The sequence below is a fragment of the Carlito syrichta genome, unplaced genomic scaffold (assembly GCF_000164805.1).
Source record: "Carlito syrichta isolate Samal-C Ts95f unplaced genomic scaffold, Tarsius_syrichta-2.0.1 Scaffold304360, whole genome shotgun sequence".
NCBI classification, from domain to species: Eukaryota; Metazoa; Chordata; class Mammalia; order Primates; family Tarsiidae; genus Carlito; species Carlito syrichta.
The window spans coordinates 276,083-301,521 of NW_007248456.1; the positions used below are offsets into that span (position 1 = coordinate 276,083).

The following is a 25,439-nucleotide window of genomic DNA, read 5'->3' on the forward strand; positions in this document are numbered from 1 at the left end:
TTGTATACTTCTGAAACAAATAACCCTAGCCAACAACAACAACAGTAAAAAAAAAAAAAAAAAAAAAGTTCCTGTTTCTGGAAAAATAAAGTTAGCTTCTATAGTTGGTCTTTAAAAACAAGTATATATCATTTGTTATAAAAATAGAGATTTATTTTTCCCTAGACCCAGTTAAAATTTATTTCTCATTTTATTTTGAGTTATAATTCTATCCATCTATGCTTTCTTTAGAATTCTAGAAATTTATTATTTCTTATCCAGTAGTATCTGTGGGATGGATTTAATTCTCATACCTGTTAAATTAAAATCTGGTTTATAAATATTTCTTGATATTTAACATTTGCATTCTCAAGGAGGGTGACATTAAAGCTTGTTTGCTTTTAAATTATAATCCACACATGATTTAGGTTATTACAGATAATAATGGATAATATAAAGTTGAGATCTCCATAATACTTAGTTTGTACCACTTATTTTATTTTGTTATTAAGGGGCCGAAAGGTGAAGCAGTTGGATCCATAACTCAGCCCTTACCTAGCAGTTATTTGATCATCCGTGCTACTTCAGAGTCAGATGGTAAATACAGTTTTTGATGGATTGAGTTTTGGTCTTCATTTTTAAGGGTTTATTTTATGTGTATTATCTTTGGGAAATCTGTTTTTAGTATGGCATTTGCAGCAGAGTATTGTAAATATAAATTGCTTTGAACACTAAATCTATTATTAACTCAGTCCACAATTAGAGAAAGCTGATAGGAAGGCAGCACTGTATGACTGAGAGATTAGTTGGCAGCTCAGAGTTTTCTTTTTCATGTCCACTGATATATTGACACCATTTTTATTTTGTGATAACTCATTAAGTTTTATCATTTTAGAGATACATTAATACTGTTTATACCTTATTATTAAATGTCAGCATTTAAGAGGCATATACACTGTTTGAGGATTTCTTTTTTATATAAGAAAACATTCAAATGCAAACTTTTTTTCTTCCACACTTAATACTTAATTTATGCAGCTAATATATGGGGAGAGCAAAACCTTAATAATTGATAGTGGATTTTTTCCACACTTTCTTATTTCATAGTTTAGGCAAGCCTGGTGTAGGGAAACTTGTAACATTCAAGTTTGCTTTTACCCAGTAATTTTTTAAAAAATTAAAATATAGGCATAAGCTTTTGGTATGAAAATGCTTTATGGCTAATATTCCCAACAGATATTGAAACAAATACAGAAGAATTTTAAAAGCACTGAGCAAATAAAAGTGGAAACTTTTTTGCTAATACAGTTCTAAATTTTAACTTACAAATAAAACTGTTAATGTTTCTTTTAAATAACATGGCAGTTAATGATAGCATTATAGTCATTTCCCTGACTTAAGCATTTTTATGCATATAAGTCAAATGAATGCTAAACCTGGGAATAGTCTTTCTATAAACAACAAAACTACTTCAGATAGTTTGTTTATAGTAGAACCATAACCTCTCCAGTATATTTTGCTTACCTTGCTTGATACCTTCAAATTATGCTGCGTGTCAGTGTTCTAAGGTTTGAAAAATAAAGTATGCTTATTTTAGATTGGGTATACTTTCTAATGCATGCTGCATACTATTCATTTATTAATAATTTCTAGATGCTTAGTATGTTAAAGGCATTTGTAAAACTGAAAAATTGCATTAAGAAATCCTACCAAGATTTTATGTTCAGATTAACTTTTGCAGTGCACGTTCACAAAGAAATAATAGTATGTTTAGAGGTAACAGGGCAAAATGAAGATGCATGCTAGTTTCATAGTTTTTAAAACTATACTGTTATGAATCTGCTCTTCTAGGAAGGTGCTGGATGGATGCTTTGGAGTTGGCTTTGAAATGTTCTAGTCTTCTCAAACGTACAATGATTAGAGAAGGAAAGGACCACGACCTGAGCATCTCATCAGATAGCACACATGTGACTTTGTATGGCTTATTACGTGCTAACAATCTCCACAGTGGTGACAACTTCCAGTAAGTAGATCTTGCCACTAATGGTAATGATTTGGTAATGATTTCAGAGACCAGGTTGGCAGGCCTAGAATTTTAGTTGTGTATCTAGGATTAAAATTTGTGGTTCTTCTTCCCATTATATGGCCAAAAGCTTGTCTTAAAACTTGTTTAGCTGCTATGATCAGGTATAGAAATTCATTCCCTTGATTTCAGCCAATATGATTTACTTTATTTTTTCCAAATACAGCCATGCTAATGATCTACCTTGTCTTTATACCCGGTGTTCCTTTCATTAAGAATGACCTCTACTCCTTGCTTTTTTTTTCTTTTAATTTTTTTTATTTTAAAGATGTTGGGTACAATTCGGGGTTAGGTATACAAATGTTCATTATGCAGGTACCATTGTGTGCTTTTTTTCTCCTGTCATAATCTTAGTATGTTCTTCAAGATCAGTCTTAACTGTTATATGTGAAGTCTTTCCTGCCTTATAACCATGAGATTTACTTTGTCTTTCTGTTGTTATAAAATAACACTCTTTTCTAGTGTCACTGTACTTACTCTGTCTGGCATTTGTGTAATTCTCTTAAATTATGTTTGGAGTTAGAACTGTATCATCCTATTTGTGGTTTTATTCCCGGAAGCATTCATTGTAATTCACACTAAAAAATATTCCTTCAGGGAAACTGGGTAACAGTGTAGAGACTTTGTTGAGGTTCAGTTCTCTTTTGTTGCTTTGTAGGAAAAAACATGAGACTTTCCTGTTTCCTCCTTTCTCCCACTCTTCAGCTCTGCAGCCACTTACTCCCATTGGCACCAAGGTGGCTCTTCTCGTGGTTAGACTGCTGCAAACATTTATCTATGTAGTCTGATCCAAACATTTTTTCCCCTACCCTTTGGCTTGTTATTTTTAATTTTTCTAGAGACAGGATCTCACTCTGTCACCTAGGCTGGAGTACAGTGGTGCAGTCATAACTCCCTGCAACCTCAAACTCCTGGACTCAAGTGACCCACTTCCTTCAGCTTCCCCAGTAGCTAGGACTATAGGTAGGCGCCATCACAGCTAGCTAATTTTTTATATTTATTTTATTGCAGAGTCTATGTCTTACTATGCTGCCCAGGTGTTTTTGGTCTCATTAAAACTTCATTACTTGACCTTTTACATTTCTCCTTTGCAGACCTAGAATCTGGAGCTTTATCTTAATCCCCAGTACCTGGAGTATGAATGGGATAGGATGAAGTGGGGTGGGCAGCTGATACAGAAATGGGTATTTGTTGGGACCTCTTCCCAAGACTCACCCCTTTTGTATAAATTATTTACTCTAATCACTTTTTGTGAGAATAGGGTAGTTATAGCAGAACTTACTGATTTTAGCCTATAGATTCATTTCCTTATGCTGAAATTTCCATTTCAATTCTCCCTGAATTTTTTTTTCAAGATTAATCCTTTCAGACAAATATTAAATAGACTTCAGTACAAGTACTTACCTTTTACATTTTCTTACTATTGGACTTATTTGTTGTGACTTTGGAAACTTTTTTTTTTTAATTGGAGTTTCACTTTGTCGCCCAGGCTGGAGTTCAGTGGCACACTCACAGCCACCCCAGAGTCAATCTGCTGGGCTTAGGCGATCCTTCCGCTTCAGCTTTCCAAGTAGCCAGACCTACAGGTGCATGCTACCTGCTTTGGAATCTTTTATGGGTGGAAAAATCATAATTCATTTTAGTACATTTGAGAATCTCATGATTTTGAATTGAATTTTTTCTGAAATTAAAAAAACTCAATTTCAAGAATTGAGGTTAAGTCAGGTGATGTTTGCAAAAGTAAGACAAACAAATCTCTCAAGAAGTAGTATAAAATTTTGCTTTTGGAAGATTTTAGCCTGAAGTGGTAGAGAGGCAGAGAGCTCAGAGTGTCATCTTTTAACATTTCTCCAGATCTTTATTTAACTTCTCTGTGTCTCTGTTTGCTAATCTATAAAATGTGAATAAAATATTACCTATTTCATAGTTATTTGGAAGTTTAAATGAATTAAAACTGTATTTTTAAAAAAACTTTGAAAAGTGCCCAGCACACAGTAAATTCTCAATAAATGTCATATATCATCATTATTTATAAGCTAAGTATTTTTAAAAATTTATTTATTTATTATAAAGATATGGGGTACAATTCAGGGTTAGGTATACAAACATTGATCATGCAGGTATCCTTAAGTTAAGTATTTTAATCTCCTTCTTTCTTCCTCCTAATAATGCTTTTCCCTTAAGGTTAAATGATAGTGAAATTGAACGACAGCATTTTAAGGACCAAGATATGTATTCTGATAAATCTGATAAAGAAAACGATCAAGAACATGATGAGTCTGACAATGAGGTGATGGGGAAAAGTGAGGAAAGTGACACAGATACATCAGAAAGGCAAGATGACTCATATATCGAACCTGAACCTGTGGAGCCTTTAAAGGAGACTACCTACACTGAACAGAGCCATGAGGAACTTGGAGAGGTAAAAGTGTGTTATTTTTAGAGATTCTGGGTTTCTAATTCTTGGGAATTTTCAAATAAAATTGAAGATATTATTTGCCTGACCTACTGTTTATTTTCCTGAGAGAAAATATTTATATGTTACCAATTTTATTTTAAAAGTTGCAAACATATGAAGTGTATCACGACTTATAAACAACTAAACACATATACTTACACAAATACTAGGATTTTTTATTAAATTTAAAGCTTACATTTCTTCAAGTTTGCTTTTGATAGAGGATATTTCTTGGTGTCATTGCCATGTGCAAAGTAAGTTACAAGGAAAAATGAGTTTATAACTTTTTTATTGCCAGTGCATAGAAGTAAATATATGAGGGGGACCCCCCAAAACAAGATTTATTGTTATACAAAATTGAGTATATGTTCTTACATGTTTAAACTTCAGTCACCTTCAAAGTACTCTCCATTTGATGCAATACATTGAGATACTTTTTCCACTGCTCAAAACAGTTTTGTACTTGTCAAATTTTGATGCCTCAAAAGGTTCTTCTGCTGTTTTTTGTTTCACCTCTTCCCATAGGCAAAACATTTTTTCTTTTGAAGACTTTTTTCTTCTGGAGAAACAAAAAAAAGTTGCTTGGGCCAAGACTGTGTGAATAGGGAGGGTGGGGCATGGGGTCAGTCATGTCATTTTTTGGTCAAAAACTGCAGAACACTCAGCGTAGTGTGGGCAGGTGCATTGTCATGGGGGGAAGAACCAGTCACCTGTTTGCCACAAGTTGGAACATTTCTTCTGCAAATTATGATACAACCTTCTCATAACTTCCAGATAAAAACTTCAGTTCACCATTTGATCCAAAGAAACAAATTCCTAGTATACTATAAGGGGCCCACCCTCTAAAAGACAGTTTTGGCTTTTTTTTTCCTTTGCATCCCCCCCTCCTGTAGTATAAAATAGGCTATAATGTCTTTTGTTGTGATTCTTTTTGTATATATCATTCACTTTGATGTCTCTTTCAACTACCCTTTTTACCAAAGGATTATAGTTATAGACTTTATTTATTACTTAAAGGGTTGTTTGCACTTTAAAGAATGCTTGGAGTCATCCTGAAGAAAATTTGTATTTTCAATATCAGCTATCTTGTCTACATATGTGTGTGTTCGAAATAAATATATTTCAGTAACCTTTTATTAATTGATAAAGGCAGGTGAAGCTTCTCAAACGGAAACTGTGTCTGAAGAAAACAAAAGTCTTATCTGGACACTGCTGAAGCAGGTTCGTCCTGGCATGGACCTGTCCCGGGTGGTTCTGCCTACATTTATTTTGGAACCTCGTTCTTTCCTGGATAAACTTTCAGATTACTACTATCATGCGGATTTCCTATCTGAGTAAGTAGATTCTTATATCTTAAAATAGAAGATACTTCATGATTTTAGAGATTCTTGAGAGTGCTATTTTCAATTATTGTTTCGTTCCAAAATCAGACTCTAATGAGATACTGCTCTCTCTTCTCCACCACTTCTGTAATTGACCTTAATAAGAAGCATACTTAATACTTTGCTATAAGGTTTCCATTTGTGAAGTTGAATTGAGAGATCATAAGCTTGAGGAAGACAGGAATTCTACCCCTCACCTGACAGCATGCTATTACAAGACTTTTGACCTCATGCTCACCTTACACTGGAAGCAGTGGTTGACCTCACTTGTTCTCCCCCACCTAAGCCCTCGTTCAGGTCCTACCCTGGGGCTTGTGTTTTCATTCACACTTAACTCTGCATCCTTGTAAGGCATGTGCAACTTACCACAACCAGAATGCCCTCCCAGTTGCTGGCTTTTAGAATAATCCATACTCTCTTTGCTTTTCTTCTGAAGCTGCCAGCTGATCCTGGTTGTAATTCTGAAGAAAGCAGGAAAAAAGAAGACAGAGGAGGAACTGTCCACCTCTGTCCCAGCAATGTCTTGGAGAACCAGTAAACTTTGAAAAGAATGGCACCTTTGTGCCCAGGCTTCCAGCTCTCACCTGCTGCCCCCATTCTGGCAGCAGTGGTGTCTCAAAGCACTATGCTTTCTATGATAATGATTTTTGGCCCTATGACTTGATTTTTAGTCCATATCAAGAGCTGTTGTCAGTTTTAGTCTGTTAATTGCACTAGTGAACATTGCAAAAAATCATAAGCTGAGTCAAAAGATTATTGATAAACTGTGGGAAATTTTTGCAGATTTTATCATAGACAAAAAGAACATTAACTTCCCTAAAATAAAAAGAACTTTTAGAAATTGAATGAAAATCTTACCCAGCATGCCACACACAGCAACCTTGAGCAAATGTTATCCACTTTCTGTTCCTTGAGAAAGAAGACTAACTGATCTGGCACCCATAAATTTATTACAACAGTCCCTGGCACAGAGTAAAGATCATTAAGTATTGAAAATTCAGACCAGGCTCGATGGCTCAGCCTGTAATCCCAGCACTTTGGGAGGCCGAGACGAGTGGATTGCCTGAGTCTGCGGGTTTGAGACCAGCCTGGGCAACTTGGTGAGACCTCACCTCTACGATAAATCCAAAATTAGCCAGACGTGATAGTACACCTGTGGTTCCAGCTACTTGGAAGGCTAAGGCAGAAGGACTGCCAGAACCCAGCAGGTCGATGCTGGGGTGGCCGTAAGTATACATGGCACTCCAGCCTGGGCAACAGAGACTCCAACTCAAAAAAAAAAAAGAAATTGAATGAAAATGATTAACAACCTATAGAAAAAGGAGTGGAGGAGGCAGTTCAGTAGAAACAGTCCTTAAACACATAAAACCTCATGTAAATAAGAAACATGTAGATTCAAACAATAGTAAGATATTATAGTTCATCTATCACATTGACAAAAAGTTGAAAAAGTTTTATACCCTAGTTGTGTCTTATAGCTTCTGTAGTTCTTTCTTTAATCTGTTTAGAGATGATTTTCTCTCGGGATCTTAAGCAGTTCCTACAAATCACAACACCTTCTTGAGAGATGCTCCTATTTCCAATAGAAAGATTCTACTTTTCTGGCAACACCCACTATTATCATGGCTCTCTGGGGTAACAGGCACTCACATATGCTACTATGAGCTATGCCGACTAGTTCAGTGCCCTAAGGGACTCTGGCAGTATTTACCAAAAGTATGGATGCATTCATCATTTGATCAAGTTATCCCACTTCTGCTAATAACTTCTACAGATTTAGCTCTGCATATACAGAAGGACATGTATACAAGATTGTTTCTGTGGAGTTAAGTGTCCAGCCATAGTCAACTGATTAACTTAATGTATGCTACATCCATACATATAAGGAAAAACTTATATGAAGCTACAGAGGGACCTCCAGGATTGTGTGTAAAGAAAGCTAGGTACAGAAGAATGTGTGTAGTTTGCTACCCCCCCCTTTTTTTTAAGAGAAATAACACTAGGTATTTATCTTTTCTTGCTTATGGTTAAAGAAAACTTTTTTAAAAGAAGTCTTAAAAAAATTACTTATAGGAGGTAAGTAGGAACAGTGTGGACACATGGGATAATAGCAATATGTATTTTTTTTTATTACTTTGGCTTTTGAACAATGTATGTATAAAATTTCAAATAAAATTGCATAGTAAGAGAATGTCAACCAAGACAGGAACAGAGTAGTTAATCCTGAAAAGTTGAACCTTTCACTTAGCACGGTTGTCAATAACTTCTACCTCAAGCCTTATCTTAAAATTCACCACGTCTGGATTGTCAGACATGCTCATGAAACACAAATGCTCTTTTTTAAATTTTAAAACTTTTTTTGGGACAGGGTCTCACTCTGTTGCCCTGGCTTAAGTACAGTGGCATGATCATAGCTCACTCAAGACTTGAAATCCTGGACTCAAGCAATCGTCCTGCCTCTGCCTCCCAAGTTTTGGGACTACAGGCATGTACTACCATGCCTGGCTAATTTTTAAAAAAAAAATTTTGTGGAGATGGTGTTGCCCAGGCTGGTCATGAACTCCTGGCTTCAAGCAATCCAGCCACCTCAGCAACCTCTCAGAGTACTGAGATGATAGACATGAGCCACTGTACCCAGCCACAAAGGCCTTTTTTATAAATAAGAAAAAGCTACCTTACAAACAGGAAACACAAAAAACAACTTCTCAATATATTTTGCTTCTAACATACACAATCATTGTTTTCCAATGTTTACAGCAATAGCAATACTGAGGAGGGCAGCTGAGTTACGGCTCTTATAGATTTCTTCTTTAAAATGAAAAGTAAGCTGGGTACGGTGGCTCACACCTATAATCCCAGCACTTTGGGAGGCTGAGACGAGAGGATTGCCTGAGCCCAGGGGTTCAAGACCAGCCTGGTCAACTTGGCGAGACCTTATCTTTATAATAAATCAAAAAATTAGCCAAGCATGGTGGCTACTTTGAAGTCTGAGGCAGAAGGATGGCCCGAGCCCAGAAGTTCAGTACTTCAGTGGCCGTGAGCGTGCCACTGTACTCCAGACTGGGCAACAGAGTGAGACTTCAACTCAAAAAGAAAAAGAAAAAATTACTCTTTGATTTTTTGTTATACTGGTAGAGTTTGTAAGCTCTGGAAAATCAGTTGGTAACACACAGAGAGGGATGAAGAATAAAAATAGGTTAAAACCTTTTTGAATTAATTTAAATTATTTAACTTTTCTTCATATTTGTAATTTGAAACTAGAGATTGGAAATTCATAAAATTCTATAATTAGAGAGGTAATTTGCACAGAAGAGCTAACCTTAGCCTGTCTTCCCCTCAATGTGATACAGCACCTATCAGTTATCATTGATCTCCTCTAACTACACCTGAGACTGGACTCAACCAAGCACACACCGATCCTTCACTGGCATATGGAACTGAAGACCTCTAACAAATTGTTAATGGGGTTGCTTGGCCAGTGCCCACCATTGCAAATGCCGGGCATCACGTAGTATACCAGTCTCAAAATCTGTTTATTTTTTTCAGTCACAATTTCTTACAAAGCCTGGGTTCTGCAGAATTCTACTTCAGAAAGCTTGGTTTGAAGAGTTTCCAAAAACTACTTCAGCAAAGACCTGGGCAGTATATCAAAGAATAGGAATGGGGGAAAGTGAACAGATTAAGAAAAATGATTCTTGGAAACTGACTGACTTGGTTGTTTTGCCACCTATTTTAAATATGAATTATGCTTTCCAATTATATCATACTCAATTATTGGTTGATGAGAGATAATTTTGTGATATATTCTGTAAAAATTTTGTTTACCATTTTGTTTTTTAGAGCTGCCCTTGAAGAAAATCCTTATTTCCGTTTGAAGAAAGTAGTGAAGTGGTATTTGTCAGGATTCTATAAAAAGCCAAAGGTAATGTCTGTATTTTACTGTCTTTAGCCTTTTATGAGTTCCTTATATTTTATATCATCTTTAGATTATTAACAATTATATTACTGGACCTCTTTGAGTTAGTAAAATAGCAAAATACATGATCATTTAGACCTATATTATGGTTGAAGTCATTTACTTTTATTTCATGTAAATTTTATTTGCTATGAAATATTATAGGGATGGCTCCCAGATGAGAGAGTAAACCTGTTTTGATTGGATAAAACTATTTGGAATTTTCCATAATTGTAATTTGAAACTTGTATGTTTTTTACTAGGGACTGAAGAAACCTTATAATCCCATACTGGGTGAAACTTTCCGTTGCTTATGGATTCATCCTAGAACAAACAGCAAAACATTCTATATTGCTGAACAGGTATTAGAAAAGCATGTAACAGAAATAAAACTGATCTGGAAGTTATTGGGATATTTTTATAGAAAATATTAACTCAGTGATCTCACTGTTCTTTAGCCTTTCTTATTAGTAAACATGTGGTAAGCATTTAACCTTATAGTACTAAGTATTACTAAAATACTACAAAATAATACTCCCAAGTATTATTATTACACTCATGGAATCTTTTGACCAAAATTAAATTTTTATTTTTTCTTTCCCCTGCCCTGCCCTTTTCATTTATTTATTTTTTTGGCCATGCCCATTTTCCAGCACACCTTTATAATCATGTTCAAATTTCTTCAGTGGTTCTCCACTTCTGAAATCAAATTTAGACCCATTTGTTTGGCATTCAAGGTCCCCCATAGCTTTACAAATATATCTCAGATTAAATGCCTCCCTAGCCCTCCACAATAGATAAACCTGTGCATTCAGGACTAGGTAATCAGATCTTACACTTTCTTGTTTCATTATGTTTAAGTTTAATTCACCTATCCCAATATTTCTTCTCAGCTATTCTTCATCTAAAAATACCCCGACCTGCTCAACTTCGTGATACATATGACTGCAGCTCCCAGTGATTTTTCCCTTCTCTAACTTATATATTATTTTTTTGTGATTATCCACTAGCTATTATGTTAGTATTTGTATTATTTACCTTTTTATAGAATATTTATTTTCCTAATTGAATTGTTAGCTCCTTGAGGTTATATCTCTGTTTCTCTCCAACAATGCTTCTCCTTTTGTTGTACACATAGTAGGCTGTCAGAAAATTTCTAATTTTAAAACCTTCAATAATGTAAACTTATGTATATCTATATTCATGATTTTCAGTCTCCTCTATCTGTACAAACCTGAAGAAAATATGACATTCTCTTTCAATAACAACAATCCTTATTATGATAATTCTCACCTTGAGTGTAAGGAGAATGAGAAGACCATAGGTTCTTTGAAAAACCTTCTACTTCCTCTAGAAGTTTTGATACACCCCTCAGATCAAAACCACTTATATATGCATTTTTTAAAAGTTAATAATTTTACTACCTTGCATTTTAGTGTACTATAATTCTCCACAAAATTTATAAGAGTTAGATTGATTCTAGCTCTGTCCCATTTCAAGAAACATGAGATGTAAATATATTGAAAACATTAGGTTATTAAAGAACATATTTGTCAAAGCTTGTGTTTTCTTTCTGCAGCCAATTCAGTAATCCATATGAAGAACAGCCACTATTTTAGTTATCCATTTGCTGTGTAAAAAATTACTGCCTAAACTGAATGGGTTAAAACAGTGTTTATTATTTCATTTGATGAGGTTAAGGGATCTGGCAGCTGCTTAACCGGGAGACTCTGGCTCCAAGTGTCTTATGACCTTGCAGTCAGGATGTCAGTCAGCTTTGCAGTCATCTCCAGGCTTGACTGGTTTGGAAGATAAATGGCCTTTCAAACTCATCTTGTGACTCTTGACAAGAGAACTCAGTTCCTCACCATATGGGCCTCTCTATAGGGTTTTTCACAATATTAAAGCTGGCTTTTCAGAACTAATAGTTGAGAGAACTCAAAATGGAAACTGCTTTGTAACCTAATTTCAGAAATGTCTTACCATCACTTCAATACAAACCAACTTTGGTATGGTGTAAGAGGAGCCTACCTAGTAGTGTGACTACCAGGAGGTGAGTTTTATTAGGAGACAGAGGCTGGTTACTATACCAACAATATTTAATTTTATTACTTACCAAATGTTTCCTCTTAAAAGCTTTGAACTTTTGATAATTTCATATTAATATGCATATATTTTCATATCTTATGGTTTTTTTTATGTGTTTAATAGGTGTCCCATCATCCACCAATATCTGCCTTTTATGTTAGTAACCGAAAAGATGGATTTTGCCTTAGTGGTAGTATCCTGGCTAAGTCCAAGTTTTATGGTAAGTTCCCCTCTGTCCCAACCTGCACCCTTTCCTGGGAGGTGATGTTTTCTGGTGCGCTTTTATTTAGATAATATCTTGAGGTGTTTTCAGCAAGGAATTGTTTTTATGTCTTTTTAAGTATCTTTACTTGAATAATAGCCCATTTCTGCCTATTCATAAAGTTATGGCTCATTTCATATAAGTTCATCATTTAGATGTAAACTCATCACAGATCACTCATGAAAGCAGAATGATTGCCTACTGTAGCCCTTTAGTGCATGATTTTTTATTTCGCCTTTAACCCTGCCAATTTTTTTGTTTTGTTTTATCTCAGTGTACTTGAGAGACCAATCTTTCTGTTTTAGTCTTTGAATATAGAGATAGAAAATCCAAGTAGAGTTAGAATACTTGTCCAGGTTCAGCCAAAAATTTGGACCAGATAATATACCAATAAAAAATTTTGCAAGTACAAGAAAAAAATGGAGAAATATGGTTATAATGGAAACCTTTGGCACAAAAACTTTGACAATTCAAACAAATCAAATTATAGCCAAAGCTATTTGCCAGTAGAAAATATATAACCTTAAATGATTTTATTTGGTTTTTAATTTATTTGGTTTTTATTTGTTTTTTAAAATAGGGAAAAATCAAAGAATTAAATTTCATCCAGAAAATGTTAAACCTGAGAGAAAATAATTCTTATGGTAAAATAGGAAAAATAAAATATAGTAAAATATATAGTCTGATTATATTTACCTAAGAAGAGGTGGGTGCTGAATCATAGATAAGCCTGTGACAGGGAGATCTAAGAGTAATTTTAATCAGGAACATAATGTATGTCCTTTGTTTTCCTTCAAGATGTCTCTTACTTCCCTTGATGTTTGTTTTGGTTTGTTTGGGAGTTTTTAACCTTTTGTTTGTTTCAGAGCATGATTGCTTGGCTTTTTTCTAAAGTTCAATATATTTCATATTTGAGTTATTCCTTTCTCTACTTCATCTTTCCATCCCTCCACATTCCCCAACCCCAACCAAGTATAAATGGCTTTTATGAGTGTATCTTCTATGGCTTTTATGAGTGTAGAAATTTTTACTGAGTATGAGGTACATAGCTCATTTTCTGGGACTACTTCAGCAGTTGGCCTTCTTTTTTCTGTTATAGTATAATTTGCATACATCAGAGCTATCTTTTTTAAATATAATTTGAAAGAATATATTAAATCCACATGAACTCAAGATTGTCAAAATTGTTAAATAACTGGATAAATACAAAAGACATTTTTTTCTTTCAGCTTCTTTAAAATACATATTACTGTTCAAAACAAAAACGTTAGCATTTTCTTGTGAGTTTTATAACATTTGCAGATGTAATACCTAAAACCGTAACACAAAGGCCTGGAGGAGAATGGACCTACAGGCTGCAAAATTTTTCTGTTTTTTTATAAAGTGGTATAATGTTAACTGTAAGTGGACTGCAAAATTTTAGAGATAAATACGAGGGGGACCTAAAAAAAAACCCTGGAATTTATTTATAAAAAATTGCATCCGTATTCTTACATGTTTGAACTTTGGTCACTGTCAAAGTACTCTCTTGTTTGATGCAATACACCTATCAAGACATTTTTTCCATTGCTCAAAACAGTTTTTGAACTTGTCAATTTGATGCCTTTTAGTGCTTCTGCTGTTTTTTGTTTCACCTCTTCCACATTGGCGAAACGTTTCCCCTTGAGGACTTTTTTCTTCAGGGGAAACAAAAAATTTCACTTGGGGCAAGATTGGGTAGATAGGACTGGTGGGGCACAGGGATTGCCATTTTTGGTAAAAAGTTGCTGAACCCTCAGCGCGATTTATAGGCAGATGTGCTCATAAATCACCCATCATGAAATAGGCAAACACATTGAAAGAATCTCCAAAAAAATCCTCACTGAAGCAATGCAGCCTCTTACAACAATGCTAGCTGGTATAATGATGCTGAAGGGTTCCTAGAATACTTACCTAGCAGAAGAAGCCTGTACTACAAGGGGCCTACCTTCCAAAAGATAAGTATGGGTTTTTTGGGGTTCTCCCTCATATTTGTCTCAAGATTTTTTTTTTTTTTTGTGGGCTTTTTTTTGAGTTGGAGTCTAACTCTGTTGCCTAGGCTGGAGTGCAGTGGCATGCTCATGGCCACCGCAGCTTCAACCTGCTGGGCTTAGGCGATACTTCCTCCTCAGCCTTCCAAGTAGCTGGAACTACAGATGCACGCCACCACACCTGGCTAATTTTTGTGATTTATTGTAGAGACGAGGTCTCGCCAAGTTGCCCAGGCGGGTCTCGAAACTGCAGGCTCAAGCAGTCCACTCGCCTTGGCCTCCCATAGTGCTGGGATTACAGGCTGAACCACCATGCCCGGCCTTCTCCCTCATATTTGTAATCCCTAAAGCAGTAGTAGTCCTCAATTTGGAACAGGTTTGCCCCCAGGAGATATTTGGCAATGTGTGAAGACATTTTTGTTTTTCACAACTGGAAGATTCAGTAGGTCAAAGCTAGAGATGCTGCTAAACATCCTTCAATGCATGGCACAGCCCCCAAAACAAATAATAATCCAGTCTAAGATGTTGATAATGCCACTGTTAAGAAGCCCTATCCTAAAGCAAACACACACACACACACACACACACACACACACACACACACACACACACACACAACAATACCAAAAAGCATAAAAAGCCAATAAGAAAATAAATTATTTAAAAGTTTTAAATAATTTTTAGAGGAAAATCTGATCAAGGAACAAAAATCAGAAGGAGAAATAGAAAACACATAATAAAATGGTAAACCAAAACCCAACAATATCATGATTATATAAGTGTTAATGGCACAGATATTCTAATTTAAAGACAGAGATTGTCAGTTTGGATAAAACTACGAGAACCAATGCACTTTAAAGAAAAGACACAAATAGATCATAAGTAAATGGAAAGTAAAAGTTAAAAGCTAAACTATACAAACTTTAAGTATAATTTCAAGACAAAGAGTGTTAACAGAGATACAGAAAAGCATTTCATAATGATAAGTATGCTGGGAAAGCATAATCATAAATGCCTGTTCATCTAATAATAGAACTTCAGCATTTATGAAGCAAAAACTGACATAATTAAGGGCAGAAAAGAGTCAATCTAAAGTCATAGTTGGAGGATAACACTGTCTTTCCACAAGTGATAGGACAACTACATGAAATACAAGTGAAGATATAGAAGACCTGAAGGAACACTGTCAACTACCTTAACCTGATTGATGTTTCTGGAACACTACAGTCAACAATTGCAAAATACACATTATTTTCATGTATTTTTATGGTATTTCCACCAGTATAGACTACATACTTGACCAAAAAACAAGTCGAAATTTCAAAAGACTGAAGTCATATAGTGTATGTTCTGCAACTTCAATGAAATAGAAATAATAAGATGCCAAGGTAAACTCCAAATATTTGGAAATTAAAGCACTTCTAAATAAACCATGGGCCAAAAAAGAAATCACAAGGGAAATTAGAAAATATTTTAAATTAAAGGATAAAAATACAGCATATCAAGATTTATGGATGCAATGAAAGCAATGGTTAGCAGGAAATTTGTCAATTTCAATTAGAAAAGAAAGCAGTAGTCATTGATCTGACTTTTTAACCTATTGAATTAGAGAAAAAGCTGTTTAAATGCATAACAACTAGAAGAAAGAAAATGATAAAGAACAGAAGTCAGTATAGAAAGTAGAGAAACAATACAGAAAGTCAAGAAATCCAGGAGTTAATTTTAGACTGATCAAGAATAAAGGAGGATACAAATCAGAAATCAATGTAGAATCTGTTCGTACTCTGAAAGGATGATAAGGAAATGATGTGGACAGTTTTATGCTAATAAATTTGACAATTTGGATGAAATGGGCAAATTTATTGAGTGATACAAATGACCAAAGCTGACCCAAGATGAGGTGTAAACTTTTAACTGCTTTATATCAAAGAAATTAATTTAGTAATTAAAAATCTTTCTTCAAGAATATCCAAATGTTTTGAATTCTTTTGGACATTTAGGCAAGAAATAATATTAGTTCTACACAGCTCCTTACAAATAATGCAACAAAGGGAGTCATGTTATGAGACCAGATATTATAAGAAAAGCCCAAAGCCAGATATTATAGGAAAAGCAAACTGCAGATCAATACCCTTTATGAATATACATGCAAAAATTCTTAACAAATCAGTAACAAATCAATATATATAAAGGATAATATGTATATGCACATACGCATAAGTAAAAGTATATATTAAAAGGATGTATATCATGATGAAAGATTGAACTACAAAAATCAGTTGTATTTCTGTGTACTAGAAATTAACTTTTACAGAATGAATCTTTTTTTGTTGTTGTTGTTTTTAGGTAGGGGTTTCACAACGTTGCCCAGGCTGGTCTTGGAACTCCTGGGCTCAAGAGATCCTCCTGTGTAGCTGGGATTACAGATACATGCCACCATGTCCAACTCAGAATGCAATTTTAAAAACAACTCTGATTACAATAATACTCATCAAAGTAAAATATTTAGAAATAAATGTAATAAAAGATGTGTAAGACCTGTATACTGAAAACCTCAAAACATTGTTGAGAAAAAATTTAAAAGACCTAAATTAGGGGAGAGGTATACTGTGTTCATATACATGGAAATATTTAATATTATTAAGATGTCAAGCCGGGCTCAGTGGCTCAGCCTGTCCTTTGGGAGGCTGAGGTGAGTGGATTGCCTGAGCCCGGGGGTTCAAGACCCACCTGGGCAACTTGGCGAGACCTCATCTCTACAATAAATCAAAATTTAGCTGGGCATGGTAGCACGCGCCTGTAGTTCCAGCTACTTGGAAGGCTGAAGTGCAAGGATCACCGGAGTCCAACAGATCGAGGTTGCGGTGACTGGGAGCAGCCACTGCACTCCAGTCTGGGCGACAGAGTGAAACTCCAACTCAAAAAAAAAAAAAAAGATGTCAGAGCTCCCAAAATTTAACTATAGATTCAATGCCATCCCAGTCAAAATCCTAGCAGGCTTTTTAAAGAAATTGGCAAGCTGGTTCTAAAATGACAAGGAAATACCAAGGACCCAGAGCAGCCAAGACAATTTTGAAAAAGACAAAATAGGTCTCTCATTGCCTAATTTCAGTGTTAAGCTATATTAATCTATACAGTGTAGTGTCGACATAAAGATACATATATAAACTAATGGAATAGAATAGAGTTCAGATGTAGACCTGCACACATACGATCAAATGGTTTTGATATGGAAAACGATGGTCTAAAGTTAAACATACACCTACCATAAACTCAGAAATTCCACTCCGTAATATTTACCCATGAAAAATGAAAATAGATGTCCACACAAAGACTTGTATATAAATGCTCATATATGTTCACAGCATTATTCATAATAGTCCAGGACTGAACACAAACTAATGTTCATCAACTATTATGGATACACCACAACTATAGAGTACTAACCAACAAGAAAAAGGAATGGAATACTGATACAACAGTGTGAATAAATCTGAAAAACATTGTGCTAAGTGAAAGAAGTTGAGCACAATAAACTATTCTATAATGCCATCTGTACAAAATTCTAGAATAGGTAAAACCAGCAATAGAAAACAGACCAGTAAGTAGTGTCCTGGGACTAGGAGAATGAATTGACTGCTGAGGAGCAGGGAGGGACTTTTTGGAGTGAGGGTAAGTTCTATATCTTGATTGTGGTAGTGTTTATATAACCCTATGAAGTTTCTAAAACTATCAAATTTCACATTAAAATGGGTCACTTATGTAAATTTATGCTTCAATAAAGGTTGGGAAGGGAGGAGAGAAAAATACTTACAGGAGAAAAGCTAGAAGAAATTACCAAAAAATTTTATAGTTGATTGTATTTTGGTGTTTTATTTTTGTAAATCATCTACAGGATCATTGTATCAGTTATAAGTATTTATAGCTTGGGACTTATGTTATAGAGTGAAAATGTTTCATTGAATATTCTACATGTTTAGGATTTTTTCTGTGACCCACATAAATAACATAACAACCATATAACCATACCTTTTTTAAGTACTCATTTTATAAGAATAGGAATATGAAAGAAATATGTTTTAGATACAAGGTAAGCACATTGAGATTGAGACATTTTAAAGACATTCCCCTGTAGATATCTGGTAGGTGTCCTAAATAGTACATTTCGTTTGTTTTGAATTTGAATTAGTTTTGTGAAATTTAATAAGCAATACTTATTTCAGGAAACTCACTATCTGCAATATTAGAGGGAGAAGCACGGTTAACTTTCTTGAATAGAGGTGAAGATTATGTGATGACAATGCCATATGCTCATTGTAAAGGTAAATATTTTCTATACTGGAGTTAAGATATTTCTTAAACTTTCTTAAGCAACTGTATGTGACTGTGATTTGTTAGGCTTTGAGATTAGAGTCAGATTTATTTGAAAGCATCTTGGTTTACAGATACTTAAGATTATTACTATTATTTGCTAACTATTTCTGTGGTGAATTAATTCATCCATAATGGACTTTTTGTGATATGTGCTTTAGTGGAAGAAATTGATTTATAATAATAAAATTTCTTTGCACTTGCCTTATGTGCAGGTTTTGAAATTTGATGAAACTTTCCACTGTTTCAGAATCCTTAAAGGTGATTTTCATCTTCTTGCACCACCACCCTTTAAAATTTAATTTTCTATTTTTTAAAAAAGTTTTCAAGTAAAGTTTATTTAGGAAGTAAATAAGAGAGAGAGAGAAAGAGAACTAATATACTATTTTTAAAATTCACTATTTTTAATGTACCAGTTTTTAAAAAAATTCTCATCTCCGTTTGGCAATCTCTTAAACTTAATATATTTTGCTTTTTCTCCATTATTAGAAAACAGATAAGGGTATTAATAACTGTCATTTACGACATGCTAGGCACCCAGCTCATGTAGTCATTTCAGCTGCCCTCTAAAGTAGAAATACTACTGTTCCTGATTTGAGAATGAGGAAAATGAAGCTTAAAGAGATTTAATTTGCTTCAGAATGCACAAGAAAGATATGGCAAAGTCAAGCTCTGAATCCATGTTCTGAACTTTTAACAATTTTGCATCAGCTTAAACATTAAGCCTAGTCATTATTTGTATCTTCCTTTCCAACCCCTTTCTTAAAAATAACTTTTTTTGCTAATTATCCTCTATTTTAGGAACTAATCCACGAAAACACAGAAATTATTTAATATGGCCTCATTTCACTGGTGAGGAGCCTGGGAGGCCAAAGAATCTTATCCAAGGCCAGCTAAGTTAGCACAAAAGTAGCCAACTTGTGGCTTTAGGCTAGATGGTTCTTAGAGCTTCATGTATAGTTTTTGAAAAAGACATGAAGATAAATATCTTAATTATGAATTGGTAAGAATACATATTTTTAAATTTTATATCATTTGGCATAAATAAAATTATATTCCGTGTAGCTATGCATGCTATATCCAACTAGCAATAGGAAAATTATGAGTTTCCTTTACGTATATAGTTGATTCTGGTTATTTGTAGTAGTATGTTACGTAAAGTTACCAGAGATACTGAATCTGCAGTTATTGAAACATTGCTCCTAGGGGAAATCTGAGGTTTAGTTCCTGTGAGCCCCTTGTCATAACATTTTCGTCAACCAATCAGTATATAACCCTGTTTTATATGTGTTTCTATTTAAAGACACCTTCTTTAATTATTACATTAATTATGTATTATTGATTCATTAACACTGAACTAACAACAACATTCATGCCTGAACAAAACTTTAGTGTACATATTTTCCCTGTAAGGTACTTCACAATCTTCTTGAACTTAAAAACACTGGACAGTACTTCAACACTACGCTTGGGACCATTTTAAATAGCAACAAAAATGCACAAAAGACATGAAAAGTGTGGTACTAAATATACTGCAAAAAGGGTACTTATTTTATAGTATGGGAGCTGAAATGAGAAGATAGAGTGTTCCCTTGTTTGACCTCAGCTGGAAATGTATGCATCTGGTGACTTGAGTTTTTTGCTACTCTGCACACGTTTGCAAGTGACCACAAAAGTACTGTGGGTATTGGTATTTTACTGAGTAGGTAAATTACAAAAATGGAATCTGCACATATTGTGAGTCAGCTGTTATCCATTTATATCCTACAGAATCAACTTTATGTCTATATTATAGATTTTTACTGGGTGAGACAGAATGCCCTTGAATTATATGTTTCTCCTAGAAGATTGCAAAACTGCTTCTTATTAGCCATTGTCTCTCTCTCTCTCTCCAATTTTTTGTCCAATTTTTTTTTCCTTTTAGGAATTCTTTATGGTACAATGACACTGGAGCTTGGTGGAACAGTCAATATTACATGTCAAAAAACTGGATACAGTGCAATACTTGAATTTAAACTAAAGGTTAGTTGAGAATGATAGTAGATATCACCTCATTAAAGGGGAGCTGTGTTTTAAAAAAAATTGAATAAGGCCAGACACAGTGGCTCAAACCTGTAATCCCAGCACTTTGGGAGGTCAAGGAGAGAGGATTGCCTAAGCCCAGGGATTTGAGACCACCATGGTCAGTATGGCAAGACCTCGTCTCTACAATAAATCAAAAAATTAGTTGGGTGTGGTAGCACGCACCTATCGTTCCAGCTACTTGGAAGGCTGATGCCAAAGGATCACCTGAGCCCAGCACGTTGAGGCTATGATGGTTGCACTCCAGCCTGGGCAACAGAGTGAGACTCCAACTCAAAAAACAATAAAAAATAAAATTGAATAAAGGGCACCATTTAGTTCCTAATTAAGGACTAAATCAAGAACACAATTCATGTCATGTCAAGGACAAGTGCATCTAAGGGTTAAGGGCAAAGCTGGGTGAACATCTTGAGATTGACAGCAGCCTTGGAAGATTCAAATTAATACAAAGATATCACATTTTGTTTTTAATTTTAATGATTAAAACTGTCAGTATTATATAAGAGGTGAGATTTAAGAAGAGATTGGATAGAAATTTCTTAGTAAATTAAAGCATTGCTTTACAAAATACCAGATGATATGTGTCAACTCATGGGTCTAGTTGTATATACTGAGAGTTGTATTAGTTACTATTTCAGCATAATAAATTACTTTAAAGCTCAGTCTTAAAAATAACCATGTTTGGGCCTCATGAGTTCTGTGGCTCAGGAATTTGGACAGGGCACATTGTGGATGGCTTGTCTCTGCTACACGGATGTCTGGGACCTCAGAAAGACTTGCAGGCTACTGGTGAACTCAGATTGAGGGCTGAAGTCATCTGAAGGCTTGTCGCTTACTTGATGCCTGATACCTGGGCTGGGGTGACTGAAAGACTGGGACTGCCAATCTGAGCACCTGTATGCTTAGTCTTTCCATGTGACTTGACTTCACAGCGTCTTCAACATAGTCAGACATCTTACTTGACAGCTTAGGTTTCCAAGTGCAAGTGTCCCAGTGAGCAAGGCAGAAACTGCATCTGCCTTCTGTAACCCAGTCTCAGAAGCTAAATTATATCACTTCCACTGCTTTCTATTAGTTGAAGAGTTACAAGCCCACTCAAATTCAAGGAGAAGGCATATAAACCCCTTCTCAATGGGAGTATGGTAAGGTCTCATTGAGGAAGAACATGCAGGCTAGAGGAGATTTGCAGGGTAGATATTGTTGAGGTTATCTTTGGAAAATTCTGTCTGCCTCAGAATGAAAGGGAAATTTGAGACCTTTTCACAATGTCAATTAACTGTACATTATGTTTAGATACAAATATTTCTTTAAAGTATGTAGTATTTATTACTAAATTGCTTCTATATTGATATCTAGCTGATCAGCAATTTTGCTCAAATAAAAAGGAGCTCTTAAGTATTATTTGATGCATTACCTCTTGTTTGATTTTTCTTTAACCTTAACAACTTTTTGCTTGAATGGTGTAAAAATGCTTGAAAGTCACGATAAAAGAGGTCATATATATAGTACCTTTGTCCCTAAGGAGAGACATCAGTAAGGCAATATAGTAACTCAAAGCATATTCCTTCTAATTTTATTTCTTGGAGGATTTTTTGACTATGTATTTTACTTTGTTTTGTTTTGAAGGAAGGGGCATTATTTCTTTCAATAGATCATTAAATTCCTTAGGTTCACTGAGTTGTTATTGCTTATTATAATGTCACGTTGATAGGGCACAGTCTTAACAGTCAGGAGGGAGCACAGGACGTGAGTCTGTTTATTAATGTGATCTTTCTTAATATGTTGATTTAGCTTTCACATAGTCTATTTTTACCTATTTGTCTCCCAGCAGCGATTCAAATTTCTTTGTATTAAACACTTCTAACTAAAATTTGAATCAGTATTTTACCATTTCTGCCTTGAAGAGCACTGTCACTATATATTTACTTTTTTGTTGTTTTGTCTACATTATATGTAAGTGTAAGTTAAAAGTAAGATGTTTAACATTTTTGTCTTTTAAAAGCCATTTCTAGGGAGTAGTGACTGTGTTAATCAAATATCAGGGAAACTTAAATTGGGAAAAGAAGTCCTAGCTACTCTGGAAGGCCATTGGGTAAGTATTTTGCATATCAGTTTTACAAAAATAATTTTATTCTCTGGAATAAAATTAGCAATCGCATTTTAAAATTAAAAGCTTATTATTCAATTGCTAAAAACATCACTATTCTACATAATCATAAGTTTAGTAGCAGATACTTTGGTGTTTAACTGTTATCAACTATGTTTAGTTTTATGTAATACTTCATCTGGGGCCTCAGGAAGACGTGCAGGCAATGAGTGACTCGGTGTTGGGGGCTGAAGTCATATGAAGGCTTATCACTTACTCACATGTCTGATGCCTGGCTGGGATGACTGAAAGACTAGGGCTGCTCCAACTAAAAACAATCAAATACATAAATAAATTGCTCAAAGTAAGTAGTGGAGCCAGAATTCCAGCCCAGGGACTCTGGCTTCAGGACTATTCTTTTGAATATGGTACTATACTTCCTCTCACTTAGAAGAAAGAGCATAGTTTCGGTTAGAGTTACATTTCTTTTAGAGGAACATGGAAAGAATATTGTAGTATATGAAAGCAATGACTTTCTTCTCTGGTGACCCAAATTCATATTGATGTAATTTTGTTAAGAGGAGCTTAAATTGAATGAAAAGCATCATGGTATTACCTAGATGCGTCCTCACTGTAAAAACTGAGAATATGCTACTTTCTGCATTATAATCAGAAAATGATACAAAATATAAGAAAATGAAACTGTATTTAGAGACTTGGCTAAGTGGCCACATACATTCTGAAAAAAAGTTTTAATTGACTTCCATCTGAATGTCATCTGGAAAAAAGATAAAGCAGCATTCATTTTTTTAAAAGTGAAATTTCTAAGGTTATGCTCAATTTTTAAATGTTGAAAAAGGCTCTTCAAGAGTGGGTATGGTGTGTGTGTGCTGAATCCATGGATAGTCAACAGCATCTCATTGTAGCTGCAACAACTATTATGCTCTACTCTGACAGTTTGGAGTTTGTTGTTGAGGCTTTGCTTGTAATGTTTGAAATCTATTTATTAAGTAAAACTTGTGAAATCTCATGAACTTGCCGTATATCCAAGCAATTTTTAAAAATTGTTTGCTAGTATTACATATTTAATCTTAATGTTTTTGTAAAAATGACAAGAAATATGAGGTTTTTGGAAAAGTGCTAGTTATATTTGTTTTTAAAATGTGTTTTACTGGAGGGTTAAGTATATAGTTGTCATTATATAACTATACTGTATAAAGAAAATTCTCTACATTTTAAAATTTCTTTAAATATAGGATAGTGAAGTTTTTATTAATGACAAAAAGACTGATAATTCAGAGGTTTTCTGGAATCCAACACCTGACATTAAGCAATGGAGATTAATAAGGCATACTGTAAAATTTGAAGAACAGGGAGATTTTGAATCAGAGAAGTAAGTATACCATTTTTCAGCTTGCCTCATGAAGTTCAAAGAGTATTTTTTTAATCTTTTAGTGATGTGTAGTGATGTGGTCACTTTTCTCTGTGTTCTGTCATATTTTAATTCAGCAAAATAGTCTATCATTTGTGGGATGTGGCAGTATTCTGTTTGGGTATATGTGAATGTCAAATAAATATAATACAAATTGTCTTGTTTTTCTGCAGCTCAAAACTAAAATGTCTTATTTTTTTTTTCTTTCCCTTCTTATCTTCTCCAGTACCTTTAAGAAATAACTTCTTTGTTTGCTTAAAATTATAGTACTAATTAGTGATTCTTAGTTTCCACCTGGCAACTGCTTTCAAGCCTGGTTTAGGCAAGTGGAATTCTGGGTGAAGGAAATGGTACAGAGTCCATTTTTGTTTCATTCTCTGAAACACAAGAATAATGTTCCTGAAGGAGCTGGCTTCTAAATGACTTACATTCGTTGGACAATAATTAAAGCCACAGTTTCTGCCCTTTAGTCATGAAATTCTTGCTAGATCACTTATATTTTTGAATCAAAAATATTGTATACACATTCCCAATTTTATTCTTCTCTCTTTGTGTTAGGAAAAGGGGACTTCCGTGTAAAAGGTGCTTTGCTAGGCACTTGATACACATTATGCAGCTTAGTCCTTACTGCATGTTCCCACATGTGTAACATTCTGTCTCACAGGGACTCAAGTCTGTGTGTACTTAGTCTTCTATACTCAAAACTAAAATTGCCAAAGACGGAAGAATATGTATACACTTAGTTTTTAAAATTGTGTTTTAGCCATAACCACATGATGTTCTCTGTTCTGAGCTAAGCTTTGCCAAGGCATATGATAATTTTTTAAATAATTTAGCATATTTTAAAGATGCAGAAGCGAAACTTAGGGTAACTAACTTTAAGTGCATCTGCTAAGAAGTGGCAGATCTAGGGTTCAGCACAAATCTGCATGTCCAAAGCCTTTTTTTTAAGTTTCAACATGCTGCCTTCCCAGATGGGTGGGATATCGATATTATACTTTTTTATTTAACAGATGAAAAACTAGTACATGAAATCATTTTACCTCAAGAGTCTTTTCTTTTAATTCAGTGGTTCTCAACACTGTCAGCACATTAAAATCATCTGAGGAAACGTTTTAAAAAACCAATACTTGGGTCTGACCCTAGAGATTCTGATTTTTAAAATTCTCTGGTATTTCATGGATCCAAGGTTGAGAAGCACTGCATTTCATTAATGGATCTTTGTGGGACCAGTAGATCTTAAACAGTATTT

The 25,439-nt window shown here is 34.7% G+C and overlaps 1 protein-coding gene across 4 annotated transcripts in view; it reads left to right on the forward strand.

Annotated features, from left to right (window-relative positions):
* The window catches only part of OSBPL8 (oxysterol binding protein like 8), a 193,490-nt gene that overhangs the window by 152,030 nt on the left and 16,021 nt on the right, over nucleotides 1–25,439 (forward strand). For all 4 annotated transcript variants that reach the window (XM_008059784.1, XM_008059787.1, XM_008059786.1 and 1 more), the window contains 11 exons: nucleotides 492–576; nucleotides 1,831–2,002; nucleotides 4,247–4,484; nucleotides 5,670–5,854; nucleotides 9,743–9,824; nucleotides 10,121–10,219; nucleotides 12,069–12,165; nucleotides 18,440–18,538; nucleotides 20,512–20,609; nucleotides 22,672–22,761; nucleotides 24,012–24,148. In XM_008059784.1, coding sequence (XP_008057975.1) covers nucleotides 492–576; nucleotides 1,831–2,002; nucleotides 4,247–4,484; nucleotides 5,670–5,854; nucleotides 9,743–9,824; nucleotides 10,121–10,219; nucleotides 12,069–12,165; nucleotides 18,440–18,538; nucleotides 20,512–20,609; nucleotides 22,672–22,761; nucleotides 24,012–24,148 — 1,382 coding nt within the window. The remainder of the gene's footprint in view (nucleotides 1–491; nucleotides 577–1,830; nucleotides 2,003–4,246; nucleotides 4,485–5,669; nucleotides 5,855–9,742; nucleotides 9,825–10,120; nucleotides 10,220–12,068; nucleotides 12,166–18,439; nucleotides 18,539–20,511; nucleotides 20,610–22,671; nucleotides 22,762–24,011; nucleotides 24,149–25,439) is intronic.